At 40.0% G+C, this 24,721-nt stretch overlaps 1 protein-coding gene across 2 annotated transcripts in view; it reads right to left on the bottom strand.

Moving 5' to 3' along the window:
• Positions 1–3,992: 3,992 nt before the first annotated feature.
• Positions 3,993–24,721, bottom strand: part of OSGIN2 (oxidative stress induced growth inhibitor family member 2) — a 39,292-nt gene continuing 18,563 nt past the window's right edge. For both annotated transcript variants that reach the window (XM_030216332.1, XM_030216340.1), the window contains exons 4-6: positions 18,775–18,966; positions 8,119–8,210; positions 3,993–5,754 (exon numbers count right to left, since the gene is read on the bottom strand). In XM_030216332.1, the coding sequence (XP_030072192.1) occupies positions 4,710–5,754; positions 8,119–8,210; positions 18,775–18,966 (1,329 nt within the window). In that variant the 3' untranslated portion in view covers positions 3,993–4,709. The remainder of the gene's footprint in view (positions 5,755–8,118; positions 8,211–18,774; positions 18,967–24,721) is intronic.

Genomic DNA, 24,721 nt, shown 5'->3' with positions numbered 1-24,721 from the left:
TACTCTCTGCTTCCTATCTTTCAACCAGTTCTTAATCCATAATAATACCCTACCTCCGATTCCACGACTCTGCAATTTCTTCAGGAGTCTTTCGTGTGGCACTTTGTCAAACGCCTTCTGAAAATCTATACAATATCAACCGGCTCCCCATTGTCCACATGTTTGCTTACCCCCTCAAAAAAATGCATTAGATTGGTGAGGCAAGACTTCCCTTCACTAAATCCGTGCTGACTTTGTCTCATCAGTCCATGTTTTTGTATATGCTCTGCAATTTTATTCTTAATAATAGCCTCCACCATCTTGCCCGGCACCGACGTCAGACTCACCGGTCTATAATTTCCCGGATCTCCTCTGGAACCCTTCTTAAAAACCGGAGTAACATTGGCTACCCTCCAGTCTTCCGGTATTACACTCGATTTTAGGGACAGATTGCATATTTCTAACAGTAGCTCCGCAAGTTCATTTTTTAGTTCTATTAATACCGTACATCTTAATGCAAATGGCACTTATCACCAGCATCTACAAAGAAAAATCAATCTTTATACAGCTTTTATTAGTTCTATTCATCTGGTTCTTGCTGCCACCTATCAAGCTTCTCAGTGTGCACCAACCCATATGATGAAAGCTCCCTTTTGAGATGCTTGGTACCTGTGAATTAAGGTACTTGACATGGAAGGTCTTGTTTTGTGGTTGTGGTGACTTCAGTGTGCAGAGTGAACTCCAGATTCTAGTAACTAATTCACCTTACACTAATCTCTTTAAGAGTAGGGTGGTTCTAGCTACATCGCCCAAGTTTCTTTCTAAGGTAGCACTGGATTTCTATCATCCGGCCAACATTGTTTTGACCAAGCTTTATGCTTACAAAGGTGAAAACGCCCTGTACACATACTACTGCAGACAGCATTGGCCTTCTCTTTAGAATGGACTAAAGCCCTTTTGAAAGTCTACTCAACTTTTTGACCCAAAAAGGGTAGAGGCTGCTATCAAATGCACACTGACTAGCACCGATTTTTCCTTCGCTTATGCCAATGCAAGTTGGCCTCAAGGGTCATTTCAGAGCTATGGCAGCAGTGGTAGGCTACTTGAGATTAGACTCCATTAAGGAAATTTGCAAGCCTGCAACATGCACATCTGTTCATGCATTCAACTCCCTACTATTTGGAAGAGAACTCCCAATGAGATGGCAGGCTTGACCAGTCAGTCCTCCAGAATCTCTTTAGGGAGGAGACTCCAACTCCATCCACCCTCGGCCCATTTTTCTGTTTTAGGCTGCCTTCCAAAAAAAACACTCGAAAGCCTATTGCAGCACCTTGTAACGTAGTATGTAGAAGGATAAAGTCCTCCCATAAACAACAAAATGAAGCAGAGCCAAATGATTTTTTTTTTTTTTTTAAGACAGTCCAGTTGCAATACCAAGAAATCTTTTTCCATGTACTCCTCATGCAGGCATTCTTTGCTGAAACATGGCCAGGTTGGGTCTTTTATCAGTGCCACCGACGCTGGCTGATGACTACAGTAATAAAGATGTCTTGGTATTGCGCAACTGGACTGCCTTTTTTTTTTGATCATTCGCCTCACTGCTTCATTTCACACCTTAAAATGTTCCTTTTTCTGTTGACGGCAACCTGTAGCTTGTAAGGCCTATGCTGTAAGGGCTTGCTGTCCTGCTTGTCCTTATAAAACCAAGTTACTTGTAGGAAGTGTTCTCTGTGAATAGAGGGATACAAGCCCTCATGTACTTGATCACCTCCCAAGGAGCTGTATTTTACTCCAGCTACAGACTGAGGTGGGCCTACGTGACAGCCAGAGGTGGTAAGTGGCATGAATGCACTGTGGAATAATCCAAAAGCTGGGTATTCTAAGCTGGAGAAGCTTCCCACTGGGGCTCCATCAATGATGTCATATAGGAAGCACCTGATACAGGAAAGTAACTTGATTTTATACTCTGACTTTAGGCAGTTAGTGTGTGGCAGATGGAAGAATGGGGACTTTCTTTGAGAAAGGTTTCAACACAAAATTGAGAAGATCTTACTCAAATCTCCAGGAAAAAGAAAAAGAAAAAAAAATCACAGATTTCAGCTACAAAACTAAAACAGAGTTTGAAAAAAAAAAAAAAAAATCTAAATGGAAAACAGGCTGAAAATCATTGGCGTTAAGTTCAAACTCTTCACACATCTCTAGGCATGGACAGGGCAATTCTATATTAGGGTGCCTGATGGTAGTCTAAGAAATGTAGTCACCTTAATATTTAAATGCAAGCACTTAGGCCAGCACAGAGTTGATGTGGTAGTAGCTTAGAGGGGCATTTTCAAAAAAGTTTTGTTAAAAGAAAAAAAAAAAAACCCCCATCCATCTCACAGCCACAATCAAACAGGAAAAAGGTCTAGATTTCTGGTATGATTATGACTGTGAGATGGATGTTTTTGCACTACAAATGGCAAAAACAAATAGCCATTTTCTAAAGTGAAACATCCAATTTTTGAACAACAAAAAAACAAAGACATGAACAGAGAAGTAGTCTAGTGGTTAGTGCAGTGTTCTATAAACCAAGGGACACAAGTTCAAACCTCACTATAACACTCTTTTGTAAATGTGATCCCTCCAGGACCTGAAAAATATCTACTGTACCTGAATATACACCACTTCAAGAGCGTTCAGGCTTGCAGGTGTATATATTTAGGTACAGTAGGTATTTTTCTATTTCTGGAAGCTCAGAAATATATATCTAGATATAAAAAAAAAAAAAGAGATGAAGTGGGACTTGAACCTTGGTTCAGTCCACAGCACAAACCACTAGGCTAGTTCCCTGACCTCACTAGTGCTTTGTTCAAAATGGCTACAATACCTGCAGCTGACAGAGCCTGGTTTTCCTTTCTAGTTTCACTTTCGGGGGTGGGGGGGGGGGGGGGGGGAGAAGACAGCAACCACTGGGGGATTAAGGAGGGGTCATGCCTTAATCCTTCCACTGGCCAGTTGCTCAATTAGAGCAAAACATTTTGTAACCTTGGACATGACTGAAATAGATAAAAATGTTCATTTTAGACATGAATGTTTCTTCCCATTCGAAAATCTGTTAGAGGTCCTTCTTTTGGGCCCTCTCTAATCCCATTCAAAACACACCCCTTTGCAATCTGGATGATCTGCAGTGTAAAATGTCCAAATTCTCTCTTTCCAATATCAGGATTTAGCTCTTTTTAGCAGATGGACGGGTTTTTTTTAAGGCATTTTCAGATGTCCATCTGTTCTGAAAATGAGCAATTGTCACACATACACATGTAAATTACAGTATTCTATAATTTCATGTGGAAGTGGAAGCTCTGCCCATGTGCAAATACGTGCAATGTAAGTGCTGTTTCCAATTGTATATATACCATCTATTGTATGATTAAGACTAGAACTTTTTGTTTCGAATCAAAGAAATGTATTGTTTGATTTCAACTGTTGAAGGTACAATTATTATAAACCCAAGTAAATAACAAAAGTGGGAAAAGCATGCAGAGCATGGTTCATGTTATTTCTAACTCCTCTGTGGATTACTATCAGCATGATATTGAAAACGATTTAGCCAGGCACTGACTGGTTTAAATCATTTGGTCTAGGCCAACAGCTAATCTCAGTGGCAGTTAACCATCTAAGTGCTGCTGACATTTGCAGTTAAAGCCAAACACAGAGCTGGCTTGGGGGGCGGAGTCAGCACTTAAATGGCCAGGGTTAGCACATAAGTGGGATCTTAGAAATGTCTGTCCTATTTTTATGTGGCAACCCATGGCCGCTTAAGTGATGAATTAAGTGGCTGTGTGTTGGCCGGCTTAAAAATAACCAGGTATTCAAAACTGAAGCCTGAACAGGTCCCGGCTTTGAATAAATTTGGAATAATGTCATCGACGGTAAGCAAAACTCACCACCAATGGCTGAATATCGACCTCTATGTAATGGTTTAGTTTTACCAGAACTAAACAGGCTGATTTAAGATAGTTCAGATGAAAACTGAATAAGAGCACTTAAAAACATTTTATTAGTTGTAGTTTTGTTATTTAACTGTAAACCAATTTTGTGGGGGGAAACTACATATTAAGTTCATTACAGGACAGCGCCTACAAAATATGTAACATTTGTCAAGATCAGTTCAAGAATACAGACAACACTTGTGGACTGTCAGAAGGTACCTGCAACAAAAACAATGAATGCCTACCAAAATAAAGGCTGAAAAGATGACACCCCACCACAATTGTTGCAAGAAGAATGTGGCTCAATTTTCCTGCTAAGAAGTTTCAAAATATTTCCTTTGTGTCAACCTTAGAAACTATTTCACTTGTCTGAGAACTTGAAGAATGTGAAGATCTACAGGATGTGTGCATATGTATATATATTTATATACAAACACACACTTTTATGCTGTCAAAAAGATACCATATGCCATTTCACTGGAGCAGAAGACCAATGAAAAATAAGGCAGGCCAGTACCAGCTGGTCTTATTTACAGTCTGGTAGGAGTCAGAGAGTAGCAGCCTGAATCTCACATGCCATTCCAAAGTAAATTGGTGAACTGCAGTTGTGTTTGTATAGCACCCCTGCCCTAGGTAACTTGGGTAAAAATAACTCCTACCCATCAAGAGGTAGTTTATGACTATGTGTTTAAGCTGAACTTCAAGTTGTCCAATGAGCCCAATGTTATAAGTAATAGTTGCAACTGGTAAAAATGAATGTTCTTAGGCTACTCCATCACCACCTCCTTCCACAATGGCATGCTTTTTCTTTTTTTGTCTCATTTCCAAACATCGTGTGATGGCTAGTGCTCCACCTTTTAGGAACCTTATAAAATTGTCTCCCACCAGAGGACCAAGTGCAAACAGATTAGGTTCTTTTGTGGCTTCATACGTATATGCATTAATCTCAACTGGATTACCCTTACATGTAATTGGCCGACTTGGGTTATGACCTATGCTTTGTCCTTGCTCCTTCAGAAAGAACAGATTAGGGTGCGAACCTATTAATACTAAGGCCATGGAGATTTTGAAAACGTTCTTTAGTCCAGAGGCACTCTGTAGGACACATTTCATGTCTGATTTAAAAGAGAGCACACGGTGCTCAGGAAAGCTGGTGTAAACAGGATGTAGAGTACAGATTACTGTATGTGATTGAGTACACATCATATGATATATCTTGTGGTATTCAGGGTAAAGTGTTTTAGGAAGTTGCTTGAAAATTAAGCTTGGATCATTGGCCTTTTTACGAAATACATGAATTACAGGTATATTATTGTTGTAAGCACATAGCACTGCATCGGCTGCAGTAAGTCCAGCCCCTACAATCAACACAGGATCAACTTTGCCACTCAACTTTCCTTTACTAATGGCACCTTCAAGGTCACGCACAGAGTGATGGACAAAAGGCAAGTCTTCTCCTTCAGCTTCCAAGCGAGCAGGGGAATCAAAGGTTCCTGTTGCAAGAGCTACATTCTCAGCAAAAATACAGAATGGAATATGAGAACCATCAGTTGTTTTCTGATAACCACAGACTTCCCAGTTTCTCTTGGTCAATGCTGCCCATTCACTTTCATTTTCAATTTGCAGCTCCTGTGCTGAAGCAAATTCGTTTTCATGGTTTTCATCTTCCTCCTGGTCTCGGTAAAGTCTTGAAACAGATGTAATATATGTGTTTTCTATAAAGTTTCTCTGGAGACCCATGACTTTTACATACTGTTTATAGTATGAAGCAATTTCCTCTGGCATTGCTCTGTCACATTTTTTATTTCTGAAAGAAACAGCAAAACTATTAGATGTTAATACCATCACAGGGGGAAAAATACTACAACTTCTCATCTTATTCAATTCAATGCACCACTTTAAAATGTTCTTTACTATACTCACACTAAACAGATTAGGAATACAGTAACTAGTGTAATATTTTACTAGAGAAAGTCAGTTTTATTTATTAATTCTAGTTAGAAAAATACAAAAGCTGGAATATATAAGATTTACTATTTTGGCAGATCTATGCCGAACTTCTATTGTTTAAAATCATTCAGCCCCGTGTAACCTACATTCTTTTACTGTACAATACTGCCCATATTTTACTTTCCAAACCAAAATGTTGGACTCTACTCTGATCCTGTCCTTGTCCTATTTGGAACCAAGTCTGTGGGTACTTTTACCAGTGAACTTTATACCAAGTTTCAAAATAAAAAGTACACACTTCCCCTTTGAAGCTCGTATTTGTGGACTTCTGCCCCAGCTTCTGTATAAAAGAAAACATGTAGGCATGAAAATATAATCTTCCATGTGTTATTTGTTACATTTGTACCCCACATTTTCCCACCTATTTGCAGGCTCAATGTGGCTTACAAAGTACCGTAATGGCATTCGCCGATTCGGTTGATAACAAATACAGGTTGTGTTCTGATCTGATGAGGTAGGTGTGTATCAGGCAACAAGAGGGTCGAAGGGCATGTAGATTGTATATTGTCCACTAAGATCATTGGTTATGCTGTGTTGCTGGGTTTGGGGATTTACGGTGGGTCGGTGGGGTAAGCCTTTTTGAAGAGGTTGGTTTTTAGTGATTTCCTGAAGTTTAAATGGTGATGGATTGTTTTCACAGCTTTTGGGAGTGCATTCCATAGTTGTGCACTTATGTAGGAGAAGTAGGATGCGTTGTTTTGTATTTAAGTCCTTTGCAATTAGGGTAGTGTAGGTTTAGGTATGATCGTGATGATCGGATTCTGTTTCTGGTTGGTAGATCTATGAGGTCTATCGTGTATCCTGGGACTATGCTGTAAATAATTTTGTGGACCAGGGTGCAGATTTTGAAGGTGATCCTTTCTTTGATAGGGAGCCAGTGCAGCTTTTCTTGGAGGGGTTTGGCACTTTCGAATCGCGTTTTACCAAATATCAGCCTGGCTGCTGTGTTTTGGGCGGTCTGGAGTTTTTTTGTGAGTTGATCTTTGCATCCCACGCAGATTCTGTTGCAGTAATCTGTATGACTTAGGACCATTGATTGTATTAGGTTTCGAAAAATTTCTCTCAGGAAGAAAGGCTTTAGTTGTTTAAGTTTCCACATTGAGTAGAACATTTTCTTTATTAAGGAGTTTACTTGGCTCTCAAGTTTCTGATCCCTGCAAAACATATGCCATGTACATTTTTTTACATTGTTGTGTCAGTACCATCTCAAGTCTCATTTCTCTTAATTCCATCTTTTCCCAAATGTAGCTTGATATTACCCACCATTCTTATTTTGCATCACTGGCTTCCTCTATCCAGTTTTTCTTTTTCAGACAAGAGGTATCTGTTCAGAAGTTTTTTTGAGGCCTGTTTTACATTTTATTTAGCAATAAAAATGTGAGCTTGTAGGCACTGCTTGAATTTTCCTCCTTCCCTTTTCATTTCTAGTGTAATTTGTTTTAGATATTTATATGTTATAAAATTGCTTTTGTTCGAAAAGTGATAAAGAAAATATTCTTCATCTAATGCAGGTGTCATCTCCACCCAAGTATGGGAAAGGGGGAGGGGAGGTGAAGGGAGGGTGGGTGGAGAAGGGAGAACAATGAACACATTTTGATGTTAGATTCTATTATTTTGTATTTAGAACGCATATTCTGAGTCTCGGCTTGTACGTTATTGAACTTGTTGGTAATGTTTCACTGGATAGGAGTGCTGACTTTTTATTGTCATTGTATGTCTGTCTATAAAAATGTTGGGAACGCGTTTTGGTCCATTGGCCAGATTATGGGTTCGGCTTAGGTCAGAATTTGCAATGAGGATCTGTTGGGATGGCAATATCATTTCTTGCCAGAAAGGACATACTCTTGTCTCCTCTTGAGCGGAGGAGTGGCCTAGTGGTTAGGGTGGTGGACTTTGGTCCTGGGGAACTGAGGAAGTGAGTTCAATTCCCACTTCAGGCACAGGCAGCTCCTTGTGATTCTGGGCAAGTCACTTAACCCTCCATTGCCCCATGTAAGCCACATTGAGCCTGCCATGAGTGGGAAAGCGCGGGGTACAAATGTAACAAAAAAACAAAAAATAGGTGGAAATCTCCCACTGGAAGTAGTCTGACCACCATTCTCAGTAAGTCTATTTTCTGTATCTTTCACAGTTCTGTTAGCTTTGATTTTTGAAGTCTTACCTTCGCTTACCAGCAATCCAGTCCTTGAACTTCAACCCAGGTAACTCCATCCACTCTCCTAAACTAATTGTAAGCATGGAACCATCTATAGCCTACAGAAAAAAAGGAAGAAAGTGTTTTGGACTAATTTTTTAAATCTTAGAATTATTATTTTTAATTTAAACTTTTCTTTACTGATGAATTAAAAAAAAAAAAAAAAAAAAACTCCACACAGAACAGTCTTCTCAATTACCAGCCATAGATCCTGCCAACTCCCAAATGCCATCCCACTGACAAATGTAACAAACTTTAATATAAAATAACCCCAAGAATTTTTTTTCTTTCTTCGGTTCTTTAATAACCCCTTCCCTTTAATAAAGGAAATACAGCGCTGCGTATGCCTTGTAGCGCTATAGAAATGATAAATAGTAGTAGTAGTAGTAGTAAATAAGAGTATCATTCTTCAATATGGCCTTGGACCATGTCTCAAAAGGCTCACAAATCCCATAAAATTGAGTTTATTTTGCCTATATACAATAATCTTATTCATCAAATAAATATGCCAAACCCTCTGTACTGTTTGTGACTGTGAAAAATAATATTCCCCCCCCAAATAGCGAGCAATTTCATACCAAAATGCCAAAAGGCAATTTGTTGCAAATTGTACCCAGTTCCCATCTACTCCTTCTGGTGGGAAGGTTAAGAGATTGGTATCACAATCAATCTCAACCCCTACATCTCTCTAATAGCCTGACCACCCTACTCTAGAATTCTACCACCTCAGGACAGACACCATGTATCCCAACCCATACTACTTATGCAACCTAACTGATGTAATGTAAGTACTATACAATAGCCTATAGTCATTCTTCAGTAGATCAGCTAAAATTGATAAGGTTAGGGTTGGAGTGGGACTTATGACACCTCTGCTCTTTATGGTGCATGTGGCACTTCATTACCTTATTATACTAAGGTGAATACTTAACCAACCTCATCTGTTTTTCTCAAACTGGGGCATACCAAGTGCTAACCACCTGACAAAGTAACACCCTTGGCATCCAAAGATGAAGTCTAAACTCCAAAATCTATTTTTTGAAGCTTCTGAGTGAATGTTTCAATAAGAAACACTCTATTACTTCAAAAACAGACAACATTTTGGCCTGACCCTTCACAGATATGACCAAGGATGTATTAATACTGTAATTCCTCTTGTCTAAGCCTGAATAATATACTAAATCTAAGCTACGGGCTCCTCTGGAGAACTAGTCACTCCCTAAGTAATTCCAATGTTCTAAATTAAAAGTCAAAAGCCACAGGAGTTAGCCGGGCTGCCTCCCGCAGTTGGTGCTGAGCCCAGATATTCAATGCCAGGTCGTTTCTGGTGACCAGCACTGAATATCTGGTTTAAACTTGATATTCAGTGCTGACTGGTTAACCTTAAAATGGCCAAAGATAGGCCTGCTATTTCAGTGGCTCAATTTGGCTGCCAAACTTAGCCAGTGATGTGCTGAATATTTGCCATATAGCTGGTTATCCGATAAGTGCCAACTTCAAATATTTAGCAGGAGGTAACCAGCTATCTCCCACTGAATATCTGCAGATAGCCAAGTAAGTACTATTTAATCAGCCAGGAGTCGTTCCTGGTCAGTTACATAGTGCTGAATATCAGACAAACTCTTTTTGGGGTCTTAAAGCTTTAACACATCAACTTTATCCCCTACTATTTTCAGGCCAGGAAATGCCAACAGTTGTGGCTTAAGAACATATCAACAGTCATAATGGGTCAGACCAATAGTCCACCTAGCCCAGTATCCTGTTTCCAACAGTGGCCAATTCAGCTTGCAAGTACCTGACAAAATCCCAAACAGCAGCAAGATTCATGCTACTGATCCCACGGACAAGCAATGGCTTTTCCCATGCCTATCTTAATAGCAGACTATGAACATTTCCTCCAGGAACTTGTTTAAACCTTTTTTTAAACCCAGATATACTAATGGCACATCCTCTGGCAAATGAGTTCCAGAGCTTAACTACTCATTGACTGAAAAAATATTTCCTCCTGTTTTAAAATAGTACCATGTAACTTCCTTGAATGTTCCCTAGTCTTTGAACTTTTCTTTAAGTGTAAAAAATGGATTTACGTGTACCCATTCTACACCACTCAGGATTTTGCAGACCTCTATCATATCCCCTCTCAGCTGTCTCTTTTCCAGCGTGAAAAGTCCTAACCTCTTCAGCCTTTCCTCATATAAGACGCGTTCCATCCCTTTAATCATTTTGGTCACCCTTCTTTGAACCTTTTCTAATTCTGCTATATCTTTAAGATAGGGCAACCAGAATTGCACACAATATGCAAGGTGAGATCTAATTTTCTATCCCTTTCCTAATAATTCCTAGCATTCTGTTTGCTTTTTTAGCCACTGCCATACACTGGGCAGAAGATTTTGGCGTATTATCCATGACACCTAGATCTTCTTGTTGGGTGCAGACTCCTAGGGTGGAATCTAGCATCAAACTAACTATGATTTGGACTATTCTTCCCAATGTGCTTCGCTTTGCATTTGTCCACATTAAATATCAGCTATTGGATGCCCAGTCTTCCAATTTCCTAAGGGCTTCCTGAAATTTTTCACAATCTGCATGCGTTTTAACAACTTTGAATAGTTTTGAGTCGTCTGCAAATTTAACCACCACACTCATTGTTCCCATTGTTAAATAGCACCAGTCCCAGTTCAGATCCCTGGGGCACTCCACTATTCACCGTCCTCCACTGAGAGAATTAGCCATTTAACCCTACCCTCTGTTTACTATCAACCAATTCCTAATCCACAACAGAACACTGCCTCCTATTCTATGGGTTTTAAATTTTCTCAGGATTCTCTCACAAGGGACTTAAAATACTTTCTGAAAATCTAAATATACTACATCAACCGGCTCACCTTTATCCACGTTTATCTACACCTTCAACAGAAATGAAGCAAATTGGTGAGGCAAGACTTCCCTTGGCTGAATCCAAGTTGAATCTGTCCCATTAAACTATGCTTGTCTACATGTTCAGTGATTTTATTCTTTATATAGTTTCCACTATTTTGCTTGGCACTTACAGGACTGGGCACCCGACATAATAGACCATACAAAAAAAAAACAACCTCCCAAAAAACCCCCACAACAAAACAGATTTATGATTCTCACTAGATACCAAATGTGGATAGTGAAGTCAAGCCGTAGGCAGGTGCCAGGACTTTCAAGTGACAAGCCGTGAACTTTCTCAGTAATTTATGGCTCTTCCACTTCTTTGTACCCTTCAAATTCGTACCATTCAAAAATAAATCTATTTCATCAGGCCCTTTTGTCAGGAGTCTATTTTGTCAGGAACTTTTATGTCGGGAACTTTTTTTGTTTGGAGCTTTTTTGTCTGGTTTCTTTTGACCGGGTGCCACAGGACTGAAATTTCCTGGATCCCTTTTTAAAAAGAGGTGTTAGATTGGCCACCCTCCAATCTTCAAGTACTATGGATGATTTTAATGACAGGTTACAGATAGCTAACAGCAGATCTGCAATTTCATATTTGAGTTCTTTCAGTACCCTGGGGTGTATACCATCCAGTCTAGGTGATTTACTACTCTTTAAATTTGTAAACTTGGCTCAGTACATCTTCCAGGTTCAGCAAGATTTCTTTCAGTTTCTCTGCATTGCCACCTTTGAAAACCATCTCTGGTACAGGTGGATCTGTTACATCTTCTACATCTCCTAGCAAGAAATTCTACCCCTCCCACCTGCCTCATATGAAGCAACTCCAGACTTAATTCCTCTTTAAAACAGCAATCCCCACACACTAGCCCGTAGCCCTCCCCCATGAGAAAACCCTATTGTAGTTTGGACAAGAAAGAATTGATCTGTTAAACCAGAATATTAACAAATGGACTTTCTTTTTTTGAAACCACCACTGTCACTTGTTTCTCCATTGTAAGTAAAGAGAGTCTATACTCACCCCTAAACTACAAATATGACAGGGAATATCAACTCCTCTTATCTTTACAGTCTCAGTGACACCATTTTTTATGAACACCATACCCAGAGAATCATTGTGTTTCTCTGGGTTAATTGTCAATCTCTTATTTAATTCTCAGAATGAAAAACAATGTAGCAAAATTCACAGCGGAAGGAAAGAAGTTCTGCATCATACCGTGTTTCCCCGAATATAAGACACTGCCTTATATAAATTTTTGCGCCCAAAAAGGCGCTAGGTCTTATTTTCAGGGGATGTCTTAATATTTCGGGGAAACACGGTTGGCCCGCCCACCTTCCCTCCGTCGCTCCTGCAACTACCGGTAACCCCCCACCTGAGGTCGCCCCCCCCCACCCGAGATGGCGCTCCCACCCGAAGTCGCCGGACCCCACCCCCCTCCGTCGCTCAGAAACTAACCTGAACTTAAGCCTCCTTTCACTTTCCTTCCAGTTCGCAGGAGCAGCAGGGCAGGGCAGGCCTCTCCTTCCTTCCGAGCCCCACCCTCGCCTGACGTTACGTTACGTCAGGCGAGGGCGGGACACGGAAGGAAGGAGTGGCCTGCCCTCCTACTGCTGCTGCTTGCTGCGAACTGGAAGGAAAGTGAAAGGAGGCTTAAGTGCAGGTTAGTTTCGGAGCGACAGAGGGGGTTGGGGTCCGGCGACTTCGGGTGGGGGCGCCATCTCGGGTGGGGGGGGACGACCCTACTTACCGGGAAAAACAAAACTTTGCTAGGCCTTACTTTCGGGGGAGGCCTTATATTTTCTAAGGGCACCAAAAACCTCGGTAGGTCTTATTTTATGGGGATGCCCTATTTTCGGGGAAACACGGTAATAAAAATCTGTATATAATCAGCATAAGAATTGTGTGCAACAGATCCCATAGCACCCAGAAATATGTTATGTGAAATAATTTTCGAAAGGGCAACTATGACAAAATGAGAAAAATGGTTAAAAAGACACTAAAAGGGTTGGCCGCAAAGGTTAGGACTCTGAATCAGGCATGGGTGTTGTTTAAAAATACCATCGTGGAAGCCCAGGCTAGATGTTTGCTATTTTATTCCACCTTTGTTAATACATGGAATACAACAGCCAGCATGGTTAAAAAATGAGGTGAAAGAAGCTATTAGAGCCAAAAGAACATCCTTCAAAAAATGGAAAAAGGATCCAAATGAAGAAAATAAGGAACATCATAAGCATTATCAAGCCAGATGCAAAGTACTGATAAAGAAGACTAAAAAAAGAATATCTACCTGGTTTTCAGGAGCGACAATGCGGAGGAACTGAAAGAAATCTCAGTGATCTTGGAGGATGTACTGAGCCAAACTGACAAGTTGAAGAGTGACATATCACCTTGACCAGATGGTATACACCCAAAAATATTGAAAGAATTCAAATATGAAATTGCTGATCTGCTGCTAGTGATCTGTAACCTGTCATTAAAGTTGTCTGTTGTACCTGAGGACTGGAGAGTGGCACTGTGATGCCCATTTTTCAAAAGGGTTCCAGGGGTGATCTGAGTAATTACAGACCGGTAAGCCTGACTTCAATGCCGAGCAAAATAGTGGAAATTATTATAAAGAATAAAATTACAGAACACGTAGACAAACTTGGTTTAATGGGACAGAGTCAGCATGGATTGAGCCATGGGAGGTCTTGCCTCACCAATTTGCATCATTTCTTTGAAGGCATGAATAAACATGTGGATAAAGGTGAGCCAATTGATGTAGTATATCTAGGTTTTCAGAAAGCTTTTGACAAAGTTCCTCATGAGAGACTCCTGAGAAAATTATAGAGTTGTGGCATAGGAGGCAATGTTCTGTTATGGATTAGGAATTGGTTATTGGACAAAAAACAGAGGGTAGGGTTAAATGGCCAATTTTCTCAATGGATAAGGGTGAACAGTAGAGTGCCGCAGGGATCAGTACTGGGACCAGTGCTAGTTAACATATTTATAAATGATCTGGAAATTGGAATGACAAGTGAGGTGATTAAATTTGCAGATGACACAAAACTATTCACAGTTGTCAAAATGCATGTGGATTGTGAAGAATTGTAGGAAGACCTTAGGAAACTGGAAGACTAGGCATCCAAATGGCAGATGAATTTAGTGCAGACAAATGGACACTGGAAAGAATAATCCGAATCATAGTTATCTAATGCTATGGACCACTTGAGTCAGCACTCAAAAATACCTAGGAGTCACTGTAGACAATACGCTGAAACTATCTGCCCAGTGTGCAACAGCAGCCAAAAAAAGCAAACAGGAGCCTAGGGATTATTAGGAGAGGGATGCAAAATAAGACCAAAAAATATTATAATGCCTTTGCATCACTCCAAGGTGCAACCTCACCTTGAGTATTATGTTCAGTTCTAGTCGCCGTATCTCAAAAAAAAAAAAAAAAAGATATAGCGGAATTAGAAAAGGTTCAAAGAAAAGCAATCAAAAGAGGCGATGGAACTGCTCCCATATGAGGAAAGGCTCAAGAGGTTAGGGCTCTTCAGCTTGGAAAAAAGAAGGCTGGGGGGGGGGGGGGGGGGGGGGGGGATATGCTAGGAAAGTAAACTTCAAAATCTGTATCCATCATTAAACCTGGAGAAGCCGCCTGTGACCTTCCTCAGGACGGCGGTCCACATCTCTGCGGCTTCTTCAGGGTTGGCCAACACCAGCTTCCAGGTACATTATGGATTTCACAGAGGTGTTGAGTTTTTCAAGGTAATATTGGACATCTTGGCAGAATTTGACACTGTTCACCATGGTATTTTAATGGACCGTTTGAGATCGCTGGGAATTGGGGACAAATTTTCTCAAAGAAATAAATGATTCAAATCATTTTGAGTTCAGACTGATAATGATTTTTCAGATTGGCTTTTATGTTTTTTTTTCTGGTGTCCCCCAATGCTCAGCGCTATTTGCTATATTATTTAACATTTATATCAGTCCGATTAGTCTTTCGTCTTGCTTAGATATCAATTCCGCCTATACGCAGATCTGCAATTCTCCGCCCCCCCCCCCCCCCCAATTAATACCAGTGTGGATAAAAATCTTCGAATTCTGACCATTTGTCTTCAAGCAGTAAGGGTGTGGCTTACAGACAATAGATTTAAACTGAACTTGTCAAAATCTGTAATTCTGTTTCTTTCTGGTAAAGCCTCTCCCTCATTAGGACCTGAGACTTTTGTGTTAGGTGATTTAGAGATTCCTATTGTCACTAGTTTGAAATAATTAGGTGTCTGGGTTGATTCTACTCTCTCTTTGATCGAACTAACATGTACGATCCAAAAAGTTCTCTTTAAACTTATATTGGGGTCCAGCGAATGAAGGTTTTTTTTTTTTTTTTTTTTTTAAATCTCCCTCAAACTTCAGAACTGTGGTACAAGCCTTGAGCCTTACAATTTGTCCAAATGCTATAGCTCATCTTTTGTCAAATTTTACTCGTTTTCGATCATATTTCACCTGGTTTCCCATAGACTGGAGGATACAATTTATAAAGCTCTGAATGACAATGCCCCTTTGACTTTTGACTACAGACCAATTAGGTCCTTGAGATCTGAACACTGCATAAAATCTGACCTATTATGCAATATAGACAGCAACTGAAAGTATATATGTTTACTCAAGCATTCCCAGCTATAAATTATGTTTACATTTACTGCTGTGATGGAAAATTCTCTGATTGACTGTTGCTTGTACACGTTATTTTTTGCATTTGTGGTTAATATGTTAATTTTATGTTAAGAATGATTTTTTTGTGTGTGTATGCTGTTTTGGAAACTGCCTAGAATCATGAAGAGCAGTCTATACATTTTTAAAATAAATACTGAGCTCTGGCTCATATTCAGACCCAATAAGATTGGTGGATAAAGTTTGAACAGCTTTTTTTATGTGCTTATTTAACTGGTTAGTAGACAAAATATTGCTGCTAACTGGTTAAGTGTTGGGTCCGCCCAAGCTCCACTCCCAGACTGCTCTGGCACTAAATGAACAGTGGTCAGAAGTGATATTCAGAAGCACTACCCAGTTAAGCCTTTCCTGCTTGCTTAAACCATGCTAAATATCGAGCCTGTAATGTTTCTCAGCTATTACCCTGCTGTTCAACACTTTGGTACTTTTTGGAGGGGGGGGGGGGGAACTTACCAATGTCGCTACCTTTTATACTTGGGAGGATAGCCGAGGAATCAGCTAGCCTCCTTTTTGTGAGGTCTAAACCTTCACTCTTCAAGCACACATGAAGTCTCTGAATAGACAATATTAGAAACAAAATCCTATAGTCACAAGACAGGCAGTTTAATCTTCCCCATAGCACTATTGTCAATGTGCCTTAAAAGTGGACCACTTACAGAAGTGAGAGGGTAATTTAATATCTTTGTATGTGCAGTACTTAGTCTCTCTGGATGCTGCCATCAAAAAGTGCCTGGTATTTACACTTGTGATAGTACTTCCAGGGTTGTGGACACCAGTCCAGTACAAACTAAACAGAGATCACCAGCTCATTATACATTGACTACAAAATGGTTGTCAAGATGACTTTGGTCATTAATCACCTTAGTCAGTTTTTCAAATTGAAGCCTAGCAGCAAATGCAATTCACCAAGCCATCCACAGTTACTAGTTACAAAATTTACATTTTATACTGTAAAATTGATATTGCATAAAACAATGTAAATTGCTCAGAACATTTTAAACAAATACGCGATACGAGTCACAGGGACAGTTGTGACCAAGCCAGACAGTTGCTACCCAGGAAAAGTGAAGCAAATGAAATAAAGCAGAGTTCTACTAGCCACCCTGGTCCCAGAGAAAGCTTGATTCATTGTAGGCAGTGTTAACTTTTAATGGATCTCCTTAACAGACCAAAAGATCTAGATCTTTTCTTCAAATACAACATACATATACAGCAGAGCTATGTAAAAGCTGGTACTTAAAACATCAATGGTGACTTCATTCATACATTAATAAATACAGATAGAAAACCAACCAAAAAGTCTTTATAAATGCGAAGAAAATGTGTGTTAAGAAAAAGTGTAAACAAATCACCAAAAAGTAAAACCACCACCAAATGAGCCACACAACTACAAATGAACACAGTACACATATGAGACACAATCTAATCTAATACAGGACTTACTGTACAAATCCCAACTAGTGGTCCAAGGCAACTTACAAACACAAGAAGTCCAAACAATTCATATGTGGAATTACATCAGACATAAAATCTCAAAATAGTACATTGGAACATTTAAAAATAATATCAAGGTTCAAGATACTCTTAAACTTATCAAATAAAATGTTTCCTGCAAAACTGAAGATAATTCAACTCAAGTTCTAATACATTGAAGCAGGTCATTCCATATAACAATAACCTAAGAAATAGAGTCTGAGTCTAGGTAAAGCGAAGATACTTACCTGTAGCAGGTATTCTCCGAAGACAACAGGCTGATTATTCTCACATGTGGGTCGATGTCCGCGTTGGCCCGGGAACAGGCATTTTGCCATAGCAAAAACAAAAACTTTTGCTAGAGTCTTCTGGCATGCGTACCTCAGTTAAATCAAAAAGCATAACAAATAACTCCAAAGGGGAGGTGGGAGAGATTGTGCGAATAATCGGTCTGTGTCCTCGGAGAATACCTGCTACAGGTAAGTATCTTCACTTTCTCCAAGGACAAGCAGGCTGCTTCTTCTCACTCGTGGGGTATCCCTAGCATCCAGGCTCACTCAAAACAATGAACATTGGTCAATTGGGCCCAAGTTGGGCTGACTCTGGGGGGCCACATCATGGCTCATAATGTTAGAGCCATGGCTGCGTCGGTGGCTCACTTAAATACAGCCTCCATTGAAGAGATTTGCAAGGCTGCAATGTGGTCATCTGTCCACACATTCACGTGTCACTACTGCCTTCAGCAGGATACCAGATGCAACAGTGGGTTTGGGCAGTCAGTGCTGCAGAATCTGTTTGGGGTTTAGAATCCAACTCCACCTTCCTAGGCCCATTTTTGTTCAGTTCCAGGCTGTACTCTCAGCTAGCTGTATATAGTTTCAGGGTTAACCTATGTTATGTCCTCACTACTGTGAGGCCCAACTGACCAGTGCTCATTGTTTTGAGTGAGCCTGGACGCTAGAGATACCCCACGTGTGAGAAGCAGCAGCCTGCCTGTCCTCGGGGAAAGCGAAGATACTTACCAGTAGCAGGTATTCTCCGAGGACAGCAGGCTGATTATTCTCACAATCCCTCCCACTTCCCCTTTGCAGTTATTTGTTATGCTTTTTGATTTAACCGAGGTACGCGTCCGCGCAGTGTACGTGCGCCAGAAGACTGTAGCAAAAGTTTTTGTTTTTGCTCTGGCAAAATGCCGGTTCCCAGGCCGACATGGACGTCGACCCACGTGTGAGAATAAGCAGCCTGCTTGTCCTCGGAGAATGCTTATAATGCAATCCTCTAACAGTAGGAAATCTTAGTAAAGAAGTATTATATACTCAAGATGAAGGGAACAGTGAATGAGAAACTGAATTAATAAATCCAGGGCAAAGATGTATAAGTACCTGAAAAACAGAATATGGAATTTAAAAGTAATCCGAGCTTTTAACACACCAGAAGAAGCCAAAGTGGTGTTTTCCCTTTGTTGGGAAGGCAAGATAAAGAAGTTCAGAGCATTACAAATAAAGCTTACTCACGTGCCAAGCTCCACCAGGTGGTCCTTTACCAAGTACTATATGAGGAATATAATGCTGTTGTTCCAACTTCCACTGCAGAACAGAGGGGTAATTGTAGCCGAAGTCAACATTTGGATGTAGCAGGGTATCAAACAGAACAGCAACTGGATTGGATGATCGACCTTCAAGACCCTCTGACAAATATTCTAAATCCTAAAGTAGTGAGAAGAGAGATGTGCTAGATGAAGGCATGTATCTTGACTCCTACACCACCTTTTCAACCAAGCAATATAAACAAATGAGGGAATGCATGCTGAGCATGGAGGGGACAGGGAAGGAGGGCAAGGAGGGCAATTCGAATACAGTGATTTCCACACATTGGAAAGAATAATAAAATAAAACTAGGTGTGAGTTTTAACCACAGGATGTTGCTGTGCTTTACCCCTAGTAGGCAGTAAAACTAGTATCCAGAATCTAAATTACATGGTTCAATGAGTAAGTGTCAATGGAAATATTTAATTTATTCATTCAATTTATGTAATCACCCAGTGAACGCATTTATCTATGATGGCTCAAAAAGAAAGCATTTGTAATACAAATAATAATACATTAAAAAAACATATGCAAACACTACCAAGTACAAAAACAATCTCATAAAACAAATAGCACCCTAAAGCTTCAGCAAACACATAAGATTTCAAGCTTTTCCAAAGCTAAGTAATCTGACTCCAAACAAAGAATCCAGTTAATTTAGGTTCCATAATCTTGGTCCAGCAATTGTCCAGATTGCCACTCGTTCAGTAGCAGATCTAGCTACCTGTAGACATAGTACTGCTAACAAATTTGTCTCAACTGATAATGCCTGATTAGGGGCATACCATTCTAACAGGTCCTTCAGGTAACCAGGCTCCCCATCGCACTGAACTTTAAAAGTCAAGAAACAAACTTAATATTTGGAAGAACGGGGAGTCAATGTAAGGCCTGCAATTCGGGGCTGGTGGTTGGGAGGCGGGGATAGTGCTGGGCAGACTTATACGGTCTGTGCCCTGAAAAGGACAGGTACAAATCAAGGTAAGGTATACACAAAAAGTAGCACATGTGAGTTTATCTTGTTGGGCAGACTGGATGGACCGTGCAGGTCTTTTTCTGCCGTCATCTACTATGTTACTATGTAAGGCCTGCAATTCAGAGGAAATTCTAGCAAAACAGGAAGCTGCATTTTGAACTATCTAGCTGCCATATGGCGATTGGCAGTATATCAAATAAAAGGAATTAAATAGAATGGCTACAGCTGGACCAAGGCCTCACCCAAGCTATACAGTGTTATAATATTTTAAATCCTCAATACATAGCTATCACTAAGAATGATATATTTCTTCAGTCAGCAGGTTTTCACAGTACATTTTACAAAGGAAATGAAACATCTGACTCACTAACAGCCAGTCCAGCAGTGAAAGAAGTGTGGCAGGAGAAGGATATATCATGGATATCATCAATGCCTTATGGAAAACTTTCAAATTTGTGTATGTGCGCATATACATACACATATATATCCACACAAACACACACCTATAATTAGAAGGCAAGAGGAGAGGAGCAGTCTGAAGTAAGAAACTTCTTAATCCCTATGTTTCAACAGATCAATGTGTCTATGCTTCCACTGCTGGATCTGCCTCTCCCACAGAAATGTATTAGCCATTTTTTAAAATTGTTTGCAACTCCTAGTCTAATTTTGACCATTTAAAAAATCCACGTCTTTTCCCCCGTTTTTCCTGCAAAATCTTGATTTGATCCTGTTCCCTTATATTTTGCGGATGTTAATTTTGCCCTCAGAGAGACAGATATTCTAACTTTCTGTTTTGTTGCAAGCAATAAAAAGCCTCTTTCCTCTTTGTGATTACTGAAACACCATTTTCATCTTATCAGCAACACAGATCCAGCTTACTCTGCTCAAATTTGCTATGAAGAAACTGATAGACAGAAAAAAATAAAGAGGCTCATTTCCAAGCACATAGACTTACAAACTAAGTTACATAGATTACTATGGAACTCATTTTCAAAGCACTTAGACTTACAAAATTCCACAGTAACCTATGTAAGTCTATGTGCTTTGAAAATGAGCCTCTATTAGTAACTTTTTTGTATGAGGAGAAATTAAACATTTTTTAAATTATACTTTATAAAGTTTAAAATGTGCAGTTTTATGGGCAGACTATACAGATCTTTCCAGATGCTACGCGCTCAACACATCAGTGGAGGAAAGTATTTCTTAGCTTGAAACCTAAGGTTTTGGCCTAGGGTGCAATTTGTCTTCTATGCTTCCCCTGTAGATGTATGATACAACATCAGTGAGAAGAGATTTTTGTTTTTTTGATCCCTCACATCTGGAAAGATATTTATTAGACCATGGTCAAGGGAATAATTAAAGTTAGGTGGGCTATTATGATGTGATAAAGCTTCCAAAAAGGGAGAGATTATTTTTTACCTCTTAAGTTGCTTGATTTTGTTTTCTATTTGAATTATTCACTCATACCCTTCTCTCCCAATTTACCCCCGTTTACTAAGCTGTGCGGCAATGCTGCCACAGCCCATTCAAAGTGAATGAGCTGTTTCAACATTAGTGCAGAAAAGGTTAGTGTCTTTCTTGTTCAGTTGAAATATTGCTTTTGGATTTAGTCTTTTTTATTGTATTTTATACAAATATTTTTTGAAAATTCTAATTTATAAAAAAGAAAAGAAAACAGAGCTTGTATATGAAACTGTACAAAGCGCTAGACTACAGTACAAGAAAAGAATCAAAGGAAAAGAAGAATGGTTTATCAACGGGGATTTGCAGATTAAGCTATTCAGTAATTTAAAAAGTGAAGTGGCATCTGTCCCAAAAAACATATCTTTTACCAACAGAAGAAGGGCTAGAGACGAAAGAGAGAAGTGGCAGGAGGCACAATTGTGCAGAGAGAGGAAAGAGGAACAGAGAATGAGAAGGCTCAAGAGGCTTGAAGAATGTTCCAATGCAAATTTCGAAGACTACAAAAAGAAGCTGTATACTCGGTTGTGAAGGGGTATTGGGAGCCATTGATGCTGAAGGGAGATCAGAGGAATGTTGTTTGGTGTAAGTAATGAATTAAGCAGTAGTAGTTTTGGAAAAAAAAAACAACTCTAGAAAGTCTGCAAATCCTTAATAGTTGAAAAATATAGTCAAGGCATGAGAATGCAAATAAATGGAGTATTTTATCAGATATAGGCAATACCACTAAAAGGTCAGGACTTTTTTTTTCTAGCTGGTATATACCAATACAGGAGTACCAACACCTTGTTTTCCTGCCAGTCTAAAAATAGCCCATGACTTCAGCAGCTCTGAGGGATTGACAGCAGATGAGCAGCAGCGTAATGGAACCTGGCAGTAGAAGCAGCACAAAGCCACAACATTTACCTAAAGCTACCTCCTTCACTGGTTGCAGTAGCCCAAGGCACTTTATCTGCTTCCACTTCTGGTGCACCCCTGTATACTGGAACTGCCCTGGGCCACTGCAACTTGGCAAAGGAGGCAGCTAAGGTTGAACAGGTGAACACTGGGGCTTTGCGCTGCTGCTCCTTTTACCCCCAGGCTTCCTTACACTGTCGATCCCTTGTAGCTACTATTTGACTTTTGCTGCTCCTGCCGCTACACTTTTAAGGGTGGAGACACAGAGGGAAAGGGGAGATATTTTACTAATATATGGGGAATAAGGGCATGGGGAAGGGAACAGAAATGCCACACTGAGTGTTGGGGGGGGGAGGGTAGGACACGAGAGACGTAACATTGCAGGGATGGCATGAGGGGAGATGTTTGACTGCAGGAGTGGGAAGAGAAATAGAAGGGTGATGATGGGAATAGTGTAATGATGTGAGAGGCTGTGTGTTTGGGGGGGGGGGGGTGTCTTGGCAAGGAGTGGATAGGCAGAAAAGAAAAAAAAAAAGTGGTAGAAAAATAGAAGGGAGGAATGGACAAAGACAGGGGACGAAAGGAGCAATGGCAAATAGCAGACCATGGAAATAATTATGAGAAAACAGGAGTCCAGAAGAGAGACCAACAGAAATGACTGATTAGGTAGTAAGTAAATTTATTAATTGGAACATGTCAGCTTTGGGAAATGTGTGCCTCTGATGTAACAGTACAAGAGGAAATGCATTTTTGTTTCTTTTTCTCTAGTGTTGCACTGCATACAGAATAACTTCTTAGGGGTTTCAGTTAAATATTTTGTCTGCATATTTCTATTTTCAATTCGTGCTGCCTATATATGATGCAGGGCTATCTGTTTTTGCTTGTTTGACTGAGGTGCAATGTTCTGCTAATGTATTTGCTGTAGGGTCTGGCTTTCTGGGGGTTTCCAGTTCAATTTTTCACAGGAGTGGAGGAACGTGATTAACTGTGAATATAACACCAGGGGGGAGGAGGGAGCAGTGTGAACAACAAGACACTTCCAAAAACCAGAGAGAGGCAACGGATTCCATGTAAGACTCAACATGGTACTGTGTTTTGGCAAAATGCCTGTCTCAGGAGTCTTTAAATATGGGGTGGTTGAATACGGGGAGGGACGTGACAGTTTGTGAGCGACCGTGTAAAAATTGTGAGCAACACTCCTGGAATGTCCATGGTTCACCGAAGAGCTGAAAAAGCTCAAAACACAAGTCAGGAAACTAGAACGTGCATGGAATAAAAAAAAGAGATGAACAAACACTAAATTCCTGGAAACTACTTCAGAGGAAATACAAATATACCATAAAACAAACTAAAAGACTACACTACAAGACAATAATAGGACCAAACTACAAAGACACACATAAACTCTTCTACCTTGTGAACTGTTAGACACCACACCAGTTACAAACAACAGCAAAGATATACCAGACGTAGACAACCTTGCGAAATACTTCAAGGAGAAAATTATGCAATTATGACTTCAAATACCTGCCAGCCATATTGAATACGTCGCACTCCTAGATTGTCTAGACCCAGAAGACGGAATATACCCAGCAGACAGAACCTGGACCGAATTCGAACTACTATCAGAAGACCTCATCTCTGATATACTTAAAAGATATGCCAAATCCCACTGTAAACTAGACATATGCCCAAATAACCTCATGAAATCAGCTCCTCAACAATTCATAACAGACCTAACGAACCACATAAACTTCATGCTACAAAACGGACTTTTCCCCAAAAGAAAAAGGAAAAATTTTACTCACCCCAATACCCAAAGACACAAAGAAAAGTGCAAGAGAAATAACCAACTACAGACCAGTAGCATCCATACCACTAACAACCAAAATAACCGAAGGAATGGTAACTAAACAACTCACCAACTATCTAAACAAATACTCAATACTACATGATGCCCAATCAGGATTCCGATCGAATCACAGCACAGAAACAGTATTAATTACCCTCATGACTAAATTCAAACAAATGATTGCAACCGGCAACAATATACTCCTCCTACAATTTGACATGTCAAGTGCCTTTGACATGGTTGACCACGGAATCCTATTACACATACTTGAATATTTTGGCATTGGAGGAAATGTCCTAAACTGGTTCAAGAGGTTCCTAACCAAACGTTCATACCAAGTCACATCAAATTCAGCCACGTCTGCCGCATGGACACCCGAATGTGGAGTACCACAAGGATCACCTCTCTCACCAACCATCTTCAACCTAATGATGATCCCCTTGGCAAAACTCCTATCAAACCATAACCTCAACCCATATATATACGCCGATGATGTAACAATATACATCCCTTTCAAGCAAGACATCAAAGAAATCTTCAGTGAAATCAATCAAAGTCTACACATCATGAACACCTGGGCAGATGCATTTCGTCTGAAACTAAATGCAGAAAAAACTCAGTGCCTGATACTTACTTCCCAATACAACACGAAGGAATTTATCGCTATAAATACACCAAAACTAAACCTTCCA

This window comes from Microcaecilia unicolor, chromosome 1 (assembly GCF_901765095.1).
Source record: "Microcaecilia unicolor chromosome 1, aMicUni1.1, whole genome shotgun sequence".
NCBI classification, from domain to species: domain Eukaryota; kingdom Metazoa; phylum Chordata; class Amphibia; order Gymnophiona; family Siphonopidae; genus Microcaecilia; species Microcaecilia unicolor.
The sequence above is the reverse complement of the archived record's forward strand: the minus strand, read 5'-3'. Positions and strand labels throughout refer to the sequence as shown.